Source organism: Theropithecus gelada, chromosome 8 (assembly GCF_003255815.1).
Source record: "Theropithecus gelada isolate Dixy chromosome 8, Tgel_1.0, whole genome shotgun sequence".
Lineage (NCBI taxonomy): Eukaryota > Metazoa > Chordata > Mammalia > Primates > Cercopithecidae > Theropithecus > Theropithecus gelada.
In genome coordinates, this window is record NC_037676.1 from 49774013 (window position 1) to 49786533 (window position 12521).

Sequence of the window (12521 nt, forward strand, 5' to 3'; positions counted from 1 at the left end):
AGAACATATTCAATAAATAACTGTTTATTAAATGAAAAAAAAAGCCATAAGAACAATAGTCAGAATTGAGGTAAAGTAGGTGGCCTGCATTTAAAAAATAGTTTCCCTAATCTTTCTACCACTTCAAGCATCACTTGGATCAACACATTTTTTTTTGTTGCAAACTCCTGATACAAAGTCATTGATTATTCCCTGCTCACTGGTTGTAAGAAAAAAAAGGGGATATTAAATTTAGTGAAAACAACAACTGGTTGAAAAGAACCTCAGTGAATAGATCTCACTGGAAGAGAAAAGAAGTTTATATGTTGGACCCCACACTTGGCTTCAACCCGTAAGTGCGTTCTCTTTATTTCATTTCTCCTTTAAAATCGCTGCTTATGCTTAATGGTTAATAATAATAGAAATGGCTAACAATTGCCACACTTACTACTCCCCTGAATGTCTTCAGCCTCTTATTCAGAAGTTTCACATAACATCTAGTCAATATAAAGGGAATAATAAGCTGCGATTAAAAGTAATATAAAGCCATTGATACCTTTTTGTTGTACTGTATTAAGTAATTGTAGATTAAACTCTTATACCTTCCCAATATTTTTTTTATTATACTTTATGTTCTAAGGTACATGTGCACAACGTGCAGGTTTGTTACATATGTATACATGTGCCATGTTGGTGTGCTGCACCCATTAACTCGTCATTTACATTAGGTATGTCTCCTAATGCTATTCCTCCCTGCTCCCCCAACCCCACAACAGGCCCCAGTGTGTGATGTTCCTCTTCCTGTGTCCAGGTGTTCTCATTGTTCAATTCCCACCTATGAGTGAGAACATGTGGTGTTTGGTTTTCTGTTCTTGCGATAGTTTCCTGAGAGGGATGGTTTCCAGCTGCATCCATGTCCCTACAAAGGACACAAACTCATCCTTTTTTATGGCTGCATAGTATTCCATGGTGTATATGTGCCACATTTTCTTAATCCAGTCTGTCACTGATGGACATTTGGGTTGATTCCAAGTCTTTGCTATTGTGAATAGTGCTGCAGTAAACATACATGTGCATGTGTCTTTATAGCAGCATGACTTATAATCCTTTAGGTATATCCCCAGTAATGGGATGGCGGGGTCAAATGGTATTTCTAGTTCTAGATCCTTGAGGAATCGCCACACTGTTTTCCACAATGGTTGAACTAGTTTACAGTCCCACCAACAGTGTAAAAGTGTTCCTATTTCTCCACATCCTCTCCAGCACCTATTTCCTGATTTTTTAATGATTGCCATTCTAACTGGTGTGAGATGGTATCTCATTGTGGTTTTGATTTGCATTTCTCTGATGGCGAGTGATGATGAGCATTTTTTCATGTGTCTGTTGGCTGTATGAATGTCTTCTTTTGAGAAGTGTCTGCTCATATCCTTTGCCCACTTTTTGATGGGGTTGTTTGTTTTTTTCTTGTAAATTTGATTGAGTTCTTTATAGGTTCTGGATATTAGCCCTTTGTCAGATGAGTAGATTGCAAAAATGTTCTCCCATTCTGTAGGTTGTCTGTTCACTCTGATGGTAGTTTCTTTTGCTGTGCAGAAGCTCTTCAGTTTAATTAGATCCCATTTGTCAATTTTGGCTTTTGTTGCCATTGCTTTTGGTGTTTGAGACATGAAGTCCTTGCCCACGCCTATGTCCTGAATGGTATTCCCTAGGTTTTCTTCTAGGGTTTTTATGGTTTTAGGTCTGACATTTAAGTCTCTAATCCATCTTGAATTAATTTTCATATAAGGAGTAAGGAAAGGATCCAGTTTCAGCTTTCTACTTATGGCTAGCCAATTTTCCCAGCACCATTTATTAAATAGGGAATCCTTTCCCCCTTTCTTGTTTTTATCAGGTCTGTCAAAGATCAGATGGCTGTAGATGTGTGGTATTATTTCTGAGGGCTCTGTTCTGTTCCATTGGTCTATATCTCTGTTTTGGTGCCAGTACCATGCTGTTTTGGTTACTGTAGCCTTGTAGTATAGTCTGAAGTCAGGTAGCGTGATGCCTCCAGGTTTGTTCTTTTGGCTTAGGATTGTCTTGGCAATGCGGGCTCTTTTTTGGTTCCATATGAACTTTAAATCAGTTTTTTCCAATTCTGTGAAGAAAGTCATTGGTAGCTTAATGGGGATGGCATTGAATCTATAAATTACCTTGGGCAGTATGGCCATTTACACAATATTGATTCTTCCTATCCATCAGCATGGTATGTTCTTCCATTTGTTTGTGTCCTCTTTTATTTCACTGAGCATGGTTTGTAGTTCTCCTTGAAGAGGTCCTTTACATCCCTTGTAAGTTGGATTCCTAGGTCTTTTATTCTCTTTGAAACTATTGTGAATGGGAGTTCATTCATGATTTGGCTCTCTGTTTGTCTGTTACTGGTGTATAAGAATGCTAGTGATTTTTGCACATTGGTTTTGTATCCTGAGACTACCCTTGATTTCTTTCTCTTGCCTGACTGCCCTAGCCAGAACTTCCAACACTGTGTTGAATAGGAGTGGTGAGAGAGGGCATTCCTGTCTTGTGCCAGTTTTCAAAGGGAATGCTTCCAGTTTTTGTCTATTCAGGATGATATTGGCTGTGGGTTTGTCATAAATAGCTCTTATTATTTTGAGATACGACCATCAATACCAAATTTATTGAGAGTTTTTAGCATGAAGCACTGTTGAATTTTGTCAAAGGCCTTTTCTGCATCCGTTGAGATAATCATGTGGTTTTTGTCTTTGGTTGCATTTGTATGCTGGATTACATTTATTGATTTGCGTATGTTGAACCAGCCTTGCATCCCAGGGATGAAGCCCACTTGATCATGGTGGATAAGCTTTTTGATGTGCTGCTGGATTCGGTTTGCCAGTATTTTTTTGCATCGATGTTCATCGGGGATATTGGTCTAAAATTCTCTTTTTTTGTTGTATCTCTGTCAGGCTTTGGTATCAGGGTGATGTTGACCTTGTAAAATGAGTTAGGGAGGATTCCCTCTTTTTCTATTGATTGGAATAGTTTCAGAAGGAATGGTACCAGTTCCTCCTTGTACCTCTGGTAGAATTCGGCTGTGAATCCATCTGGTCCTGGACTTTTTTTGGTTGGTAGGTCATTAATTATTGCCTCAATTTCAGAACCTGCTATTGGTCTATTCAGGGATTCAACTTCTTCCTGATTTAGTCTTGGGAGAGTGTAAGTGTCCAGGAAATTATCCATTTCTTCTAGCTTTTCTAGTTTATTAGCGTAGAGGTGTTTATAGTATTCTCTGATGGTAGTTTGTATTTCTGTGGGGTCAGTGGTGATACCCCCTTTATCATTTTTTTATTGCATCTATTTGATTCTTCTCTTTTTTCTTCTTTATTAGTCTTGCTAGCGGTCTCTCAATTGTGTTGATCTTTTCAAAAAACCAACTCCTGGATTTGTTGTTTTTTTGGAGGGTTTTTTGTGTCTCTATCTCCTTCAGTTCTGCTCCAATCTTAGTTATTTCTTGCCTTCTGCTAGCTTTTGAATGTGTTTGCTCTTGCTTCTCTAGTTCTTTTAGTTGTGATGTTAGGGTGTCAATTTTAGATCTTTCCTGCTTTCTCTTGTGGGCATTTAGTGCTATAAATTTCCCTCTACACACTGCTTTAAATGTGTCCCAGAGATTCTGGTATGTTGTATCTTTGTTCTCATTGGTTTCAGAGAACATCTTTATTTCTGCCTTCATTTTATTATGTACCCAGTAGTCCCAGGAGCAGGTTGTTCAGTTTCCATGTCATTGAGCAGTTTTGATTGAGTTTCTTAATCCTGAGTTCTAGTTTGATTGCCCTGTGGTCTGAGAGACACTTTGTTATACTTTCTGTTCTTTTACATTTGCTGAGGAGTGCTTTACTTCCAACTATGTGGACAATTTTGGAATAAGTGCGATGTGGTGCTGAGAAGAATGTATATTCTGTTGATTTGGGGTGGAGAGTTCTGTAGATGTTTAATAGATCTGCTTGGTGCAGAGCTGAGTTCAATGCCTGGATGTCCCTCTTGACTTTCTGTCTCGTTGATCTGTCTAATGTTGACAATGGGGTGTTAAAGTCTCCCATTATTATTGTATGGGAGTCTAAGTCTCTTTGTAAGTCTCTAAGGACTTGCTTTATGAATCTGAGTGCTCCTATATTGGGTGCATATATATTTAGGATAGTTAGCTCTTCCTGTTGAATTGATCCCTTTACCATTATGTAATGGCCTTCTTTGTCTCTTTTGATCTTTGATGGTTTAAAGTCTGTTTTATCAGAGACTAGGATTGCAACCCTGCTTTTTTTTGTTCTCCATTTGCTTGGTAGATCTTCCTCCATCTCTTTATTTTGAGCCTATGTGTGTCTCTGCATGTGAGATGGGTCTCTTGAATACAGCAAACTGATGGGTCTTGACTCTTTACCCAGTTTGCCAGTCTATGTCTTTTAATTGGAGCATTTAGCCCATTTACCTTTAAGGTTAACATTGTGATGTATGAGCTTGATCCTGTCATTATGATGTTAGCTGGTTATTTTGCTCATTAGTTGATGCAGTCTCTTCCTAGCATTGATGGTCTTTACATTTTGGCATGTTTTTGCAGTGGCTGGTACCGGTCGTTCCTTTCCATGTTTAGTGCTTCCCTCAGGAGCTCCTGTTGGTTGGATATGAAATTCTGGGTTGAAAATTCTTTTCTTTAAGCATGTTGAATATTGGCCCCCACTCTCTTCTGACTTGTAGAGTTTCTGCCGAGAGATCCGCTGTTAGTCTGATGGGCTTCCCTTTGTGGGTAACCCGACCTTTCTCTCTGGCTGCCCTTAACATTTTTTCCTTCATTTCAACGTTGGTGAATCTGATAATTATGTGTGTTGGAGTTGCTCTTCTCGAGGAGTATCTTTGTGGTGGTCTCTGTATTTCCCGATTTTGAATGTTGGCCTGCCTTGCTAGGTTGGGGAAGTTCTCCTGGATAATATCCTGCAGAGTGTTTTCCAACTTGGTTCCATTCTCCCTGTCACTTTCAGGTACAACAGTCAGATGTAGTTTGGTCTTTTCACGTAGTCCCATATTTCTTGGAGGTTTTTTTCATTTCTTTTTACTCTTTTTTCTCTAAACTTCTCTTCTCACTTCATTTTATTCTTTTGATCTTCAGTCACGGATACTCTTTCTTCCAGTTGATCGAGTCAGTTACTGAAGCTTGTGCATTTGTCACGTAGTTCACATGTCATGGTTTTCATCTCTATCAGGTCGTTTAAGGACTTCTCTACATTGGTTATTCTAGTTAGGCATTTGTCAAATCTTTTTTCAAGGTTTTTAGTTTCTTTGCACTGGGTTCATAATTCCTCCTTTGGCTCGTAGAAGTTTGATTGTCTGAAGCCTTCTTCTCTCAACTTGTCAAAGTCATTCTCCATCTAGCTTTGTTCCGTTGCTGGTGAGGAGCTGTGTTCCTTTGGAGGGGAGAGGCACTCTGATTTTTAGAATTTCCAGCTTTTCTGCACTGCTTTTTCCCCATCTTTGTGGTTTTATCTACCTTTGGTCTTTGATGATGGTGACGTACAGATGGGGTTTTGGTGTGGATGTCCTTTCTGTTTATTATTTTTCCTTCTAACAGTCAGGACCCTCAGCTGCAGGTCTGTTGGAGTTTGCTCGAGGTCCACTCCAGACCCTGTTTGCCTGGGTATCAGCAGCGGAGGCTGCAGAAGAGTGAATATTGCTGAACAGCAAATGTTGCTGTCTGATTGTTCCTCTGGAAGCTTTGTCTCAGAGGTGTACCTGGCCATGGGAAGTGTGAGGTGTCAGTCTGCCCCTAGTGGGGGATGTCTCCCAGTTAGGCTACTCGGGGGTCAGGGACCCACTTGAGCAGGCAGTCTGTCCGTTCTCAGATCTCAAACTCTGTGCTGGGAGAACCTCTGCTCTCCTCAAAGCTGTCAGAGAGGGACATTTACATCTGCAGAGGTTTCTCCTGCCTTTTGTTTAGCTATGCCCTGTCCCCAGAGGTGGAGTCTACAGAGGCAGGCAGGCCTCCTTGAGCTGCAGTGGGCTCCACCCAGTTCAAGCTTCCCAGCGCTTTCTTTACCTACTTAAGCCTCAGCAATGGCGGGCGCCCTTCTCCCAGCCTTGCTGCCACCTTGCAGTTCGATCTCAGATTGCTATGCTAGCAATGAGGGAGGCTCTGTGGGTGTGGGACCCTCCGGGCCAGGCGCAGGATATAATCTCCTGGTGTGCTGTTTGCTAAGACCCTTGGTAAAGTGCAGTATTAGGGTGTGAGTGACCCGATTTTCCAGGTGTTGTGTTTCACGGTTTCCCTTGGCTAGTAAAGGGAATTCCTTTCTCCGTTGTGCTTCCCGAGTGAGGCGGTGCCTCGCCCTGCTTTGACTCTCACTCATTGGGCTACACCCACTGTCCTGCACCCACTGTCCGACACGCCCCAGTGAGATGAACCCGGTACCTCAGTTGGAAATGCAGAAATCACCCGTCTTCTGTGTCGCTCACACTGGGAGCTGGAGGCTGGAGCTGTTCCTATTTGGCCATCTTGGCACCGACTATCTACCTTCCCCAGTAATACTGCTTTAATTAGTTACTGATGTCTTTTTCCAGATGATTTTATTGTTACTGACTTTGTTCATAACCCCAGTAGTAGAGATAATTTCATAGTTAATTTCAAAGGAGATTAGAACATTTTGGTTCATTAATAGATTGAAAGAGAGACCACTGGCCAAATCCAGAATATTTACAAAGAGCATCTAAAATCTTTGAAGGATGTCAGAACTCCCACCCTCAGATAACCTTATAGAAATCTTTGCCCTTCCTGAAATATTCACCAATTTTTTTTTTTTTTTTTTTTTTTTTTTGAGATGGAGTTTTGCTCTTGTTGCCCAGGCTGGAGTGCAATGGTGCGATCTCAGCTCACCACAACCTCTGCTTCCCGGGTTCAAACAGCCTTCCTCAGCCTCCCAAGTAGCTGGGATTACAGGCATGCCCCACCACACCTGGCTAATTTTGTGTTTTTAGTAGAGACAGGGTTTCTCCATGTTGGTCAGGCTGGTCTTCAACTCCCAACCTCAGATAATCTGCCTGCCTTGGCCTCCCAAAGTGCTGGGATTGCAGGCGTGAGCCACCATGCTTGGCCCACTAATTTTTTTAATTTTTTTTTTTCTTTGAGAAGGTGGTCTTGCTCTGTCATCTAGGCTGTAGTGCAATGGTGCAATCACAGCTCACTGCAACATTGACCACTTGGGCCCAAACAATTCTCCTACCTCAGCCTCCCAAGTAGCTGGGACTACAGGTACTTGCCACCACACCCAGCTTTATTTTTTGTAGAGATGGGGTCTCACTATATAGCCAGGTTTCAAACTCCTGAGCTCAAGTAATCCTCCCACCTCAGCCTCCCAAGTTGCTGGGATTACAGGCGTGAGCCACTGTGCCCAGCCCACTTATTAAATATCAGTATGGACCAATGAATTCATCTTTTATTCAGCAAGTTATATCTATTACTATTCATTTTGATGCTCAATTTTACCATATTTAAGCTGGCTCCTGTGTCCTTTGGACACATGCCCATCATTCTTTGAGTACCTCCTTATTTTCTGACACAGAAAGATGTGTCATGATTAATCTTTTGCTATCTGTGCTCTGGAATCAGCCATCTTTTCAAGAAGTTCTGGTTGATTTTAATGGATATGGTTTTTTGTTTTTGGTTTTTTTTAGTTTTAGTTTCAGTTTTTCAGAGATGGCATCTTGCTATGTTTACTAAGCTGAAATGCAGTGGCTATTCACAGGCATGATCTTGGTGTACCACAGCCTCAAACTCCTGAGCTCAAGCAATCCTCTCACCTCAGCCTCCCAAGTAGCTGAGACTGCTCCTGAGTTGCTTATGCCACTGTGCCTGGTTAAGAATGGTATTTAGAAGCCAAGATCCAGGTTCTAGGTGGGCTTCCTGCTATTGGGATATCATTGCCTCTATGCCCTCTCAGTGGACAGAGGAAGGAAATGTGTGTGTATATTCATCCACATACACACATACACAACTGTATCTACTTCTATATTTCTATCTATCTAAAATCATGATTTCATACCAATACTTCCAACTCTAGAGCATTACCACAGAATTTATTCTAAGTTTTGCTATTTCTATATGTATAACTCCCTTCTCCAACAGCAAGAAGCTTGGCTTCAGTTTCCTCAATATTACTTATTCATATTTCCTGTATGTAATCAACCTCCTGACAATGTAGGCCACCTCCTTCACCCCAACCCCCAGCTACGCACCACACAAGTGACCTTCTCTGCCCAGTCCTGTTAACCAGCCATGTGGAATCCTCAGCCTGACCACACTGTGCCAGCAACACCAGCTGAACCTCCAACTAGCCACATCCTCAGGCCCTGGCCCTGCTGACCATCTTTGGCCCCATTTGCGTCTACTGAGTCCTAAGCCCTGACCAAAAGGAAGGGGCAGAATACCAGTTTAATGGAAATTGAAAAGGCATTACAAGTTTGGAAGATAAGAAAAAGATGAAAAAATATAGAAGGAAAGAAGACAAGAAAATAATAAAACCTATTGCAGATGCAACAAATATGTGACACCAGCTTTATACAAAGGCCCTGTACAAAGTCTGAGGGCAAGTAAGATCTGTTCCTAAACCTCAGGAAACTTACAACTGCCCAGAAAGAATAATATGTATGTACTAGACAGGAAACAATGTTATAATTAACATTGTAAGTATATGAGCAGAGGACCAGGAGGAAAAGAACAGTGGATTCAGCCTGAAGATGTCGGAGGACAAATGGAATGCTGCCAGGGAAGGGTGGCCTGTTCCCAATCAAGGAAGCCTTTAACCAGGTGCAAAGTCGAGGCACCCAGGGCACATGGGGCTAGTGACCAAGATGTGCAAAATCTAGTGTATGTTTTAAAGTATTTTTGAAATAATATCTTAAATTGTTAGTATATGTATAACTTTTGCTTTTAAATGCTTTTAAAACATTTTTTGATATAATAATCTTTATTGTGTCTTCAAATTATAGCTGAAGAGTCTGCTTCTTCTGGAGCAAAGGGAGATCTGGCTGCTGGTAACCGATGTCACTCTGCAAACACAGGAGGAGAGTGACCCCAAGCTCCCCAAAACCCTGCTTGTCTATGTGGCCCCCTTGTGTGTGCTGGGCTCTGAAGTCCTGGAGGCACTCGCTGGGGCTGCCCCTCACAGCCTCTTCTTCAAGGACGCTCTCCGTGACCAGGGTGTGCTTGCTTCTCCACAGCTTTGATACAGGGGCGACTGATCGGTGCCCATAGAGTAGCTCTTGTGACCTCTGGATGCCTCCATGTTGCTTGGACGCTGCCAGAACCTTCGCGGAGCCCATCACAGACATGGCCCATGTACCAGCCTCCAGCTTTCACTGACCCTGTAGCGGCTACCTGGGCAGAACCAGCTCCATGGAGATGGCTGTTGCTCACTCCAGAATTGTCTGCTGGTGGCACCCTGTACTGCTGCAGAATCCACAAACAAACCAAAAGCTAGAATATTATAAATGCATATACTTAGATCAGCCATCCCCTTTTTCCAGGATCAAACTAAAATCCTGCCTAAGCTATCTTTTTAAATTTTTATCGAGTCATAATTCACATACCACATAATTTACCGTTTGTGGATTGACTTGACTCTCACATTTGAGTGCTTCTTTAGCTTAGCTCACGGGGTTTGGGAATGTGTACACACAATGCATGTGCTGCTGGACACAGTCCCATAACTACACCTTCACCTGCATGACTCGAGGGGTAGCAAAGGAGACTGCCATTATGAGCACAATTCACTTTTTCTTCAAGGCTTCAGTAACCTGAAGTGTCTCTGTCGGCAGGTCGGATTGTCTGTGCTGAACGGACTGTCGTCTTGCTTCAGAAACCCCTTTTGAGTATGGTCTCTGGTGCAAGTTCCTGTGAGCTGCCTGATCCAGTGATGCTTGACAGTCTGGACTCTGCCACACCTGTCAACTCCATCTGCAGTGTTCAAGGTAGGCAGCCGTCTCACAGGAATTGGTGTTTATACTTTCTTAACTATTATACTTTATATTCATTTACTCAACAAGTATTTGTGGAGTGCCTGCCAAGTTCCAGACACTGGATACATAAAGAACAAAAGCAGAAATTGTTCTTGCTATCAAACTCGATTCTGCACAGAAGGAGGTGAATCAGATGAACACAGACAGGCCTATCCTCAGGCTCTGAGTGCTCTAGCCGCTGATACCTGGGCCCACATCTTAGTGGGGAGCTCAGGGAAGGCTTCCCAAAGACAGGAGCCTCAAGCTGAGCTCTGAAGCATAGATGAGACTACTTAGGTCAGGGATGGAGCAGAAGGAACATTCCTGGGAAGAAAGCAGGACTTCGTAAGGCCACTGGCATGAGAAAGCTGCTGAGCAGGCGTGTCCAGAAAGAGGCAGGACAGGCAGCCAGATGGGGGTGGGACTAAGCTGAGGCTGGTGGGCCCACCAGGCTGGTGGTGTCAGGAGTGTGCTTTGTCATTGGTACAGGCAGCCTGGTCTGATGTCCTCCCTGCAGAGCAGAGTGGAGGGGCTGGATGGCATTGGGGGCAGCGGTAGAGAAGGAAATTCAAGGGTGGACTTAGGGAAATCGGCAGGTTAAGTGATGAATTGGGCATAGATGGAGGCTGAAGATATATCTGACGACCTCTGAGCTCCTGGCTCAGATAAGGTGATGGTAGTGCTGTTCATTAAGTAGGATGTGGCAGGCAAGGTCAGCTTTAAGGGGACACTCTCAGTTCTGTCAGGAGAGTTTGCATGTTTTGCATACATCTGAGATGTTTCAGCAGCTGGTTAGATATGCTAGTCTGGAGCTGAAAACAGCATTAATATTTTCTCTTTTTTAACTTTATAAAACTTAGTACTAAAAGTCATACATGGCTAGTGGAACTAGTGAAAAATAAATGAAGAGAAAGTTAACAGCCCGCCCTCTGTCCCCGGCTTTCTGCTGCACTGGCGCATCCAGGAGACACAGCTGCCCGCCTTGAGGGGGTGTGCATGCTTGCACGTCAGATGATTTACTGCACATTATTCTGCCACTTGCTTCTCTGTAGCAGGAATATCTGTCCAGGTGGGGAGAGAGATCCAACTCAAGAGGTTAATAGTTGCATAGCATCCCCTCATATGAATAAACTCTCCCTCCACTCATGGACATCCAGGATCTCTCGTGTTTTTGCAGTTATTAAACAAGACTGTAATAAACATTCTTGGACATTGATCCTTAACTGATTTCTGTAAAGGAGGATTTCAGCAGTTTGGGGTTCATGGAGATTTTTAAACAACTTTATTGAGCTATAACTCAGTAATACCCTATAATTCCCTCCTTTAAAGTGTTTTTAGTATTCACAGAATTGTGCAAACATCACTACAATCTAATTTTAGAACAAAAACCCACACCTATTATCATTCACGCCCCATTACCACCCACCCTCCCACACCCTAGTCTTAGGAAACCACCAATCTACTATTTGTTTCTATGAAATTTGCCTGTTCTGTTTTTGGGGCGGGGGGGTTGTTTCTGTTTTTGTTTTTGTTTTTTTTGTTTTGAGATGGAGTCTCTCTCTGTCACTCAGTGACATGCAGTGGCATGATCTCTGCTCACTGCAAGCTCCGCCTCCCGGGTTCACGCCATTCTTCTGCCTCAGCCTCCCGAGTAGCTGGGACTACAGGCGCCCGCCACCATCCCGGCTAATTTTTTTTGTATTTTTAGTAGAGACGGGGTTTCACCATGTTAGCCAGGATAGTCTCGATCTCCTGACCTCAGGGGCCACCCGCTTCGGCCTCCCAAAGTGCTGGGATTACAGGCGTAAGCCACTGTGCGCAGCCAATTACTGCAACTTTTAAGTCTTGAAGTTGGGTACTGTCAGTTTTCCAACTTTGTTCTTGTTCTTCAATATTGTCTTGGCTATTCTAGGTCATTTTGCCTCTCCATATAAACTTTAGAATCAATTTGTTGATATCCACAAAATAACTTGATGAGATTTTGATTGGGATAGTGTTGAGTCTGTAGATCAGGTGGGGAAAAACTGACATGTTAATACTAGAGCCTTCTTATCCATGAACATGGAATATCTCTGTGTTTATTTATATCTTCTTTGATATCTTTCAGAAGAGTTTTTTAGTTTTCCTCATACAGATCTTATACATATTTTGTTAGATTTATACTGAAGTATTTCATTTATTTTGTTGCTATTGTAAATAGTATTGTTTTTAATTTCAAATTCCAATCGTTCATTGCATTTCATAGGAAAACAATTAACTTTTTGATATTAACCCTGCAACTTTGCTGTAATCACTTAGTAGTTCCAGTGGTTTTTTGTTGTTTCTTTGGGATTTTTTACATAGAAAACTAAGTCATCTGTGAACAGTTTTCTTTCTTTCTTCTCAATCTGTGTAGCTTTTATTTTATTTTCTTGTCTTACTGCATTAGCTAGGACTATCAGTACCATGTAGAATAGCAGTAGTGGGAACATCCTTGCCCTGTTCTTAATCTTAAGGGTTAACCATGTACTTTCTCA

The 12521-nt window shown here is 42.3% G+C and overlaps 1 protein-coding gene across 3 annotated transcripts in view; it reads left to right on the forward strand.

Moving 5' to 3' along the window:
- The window catches only part of SPIDR (scaffold protein involved in DNA repair), a 483830-nt gene that overhangs the window by 457108 nt on the left and 14201 nt on the right, over nt 1–12521 (forward strand). For all 3 annotated transcript variants that reach the window (XM_025393220.1, XM_025393221.1, XM_025393222.1), the window contains 2 exons: nt 8998–9208; nt 9826–9978. In XM_025393220.1, the coding sequence (XP_025249005.1) occupies nt 8998–9208; nt 9826–9978 (364 nt within the window). The remainder of the gene's footprint in view (nt 1–8997; nt 9209–9825; nt 9979–12521) is intronic.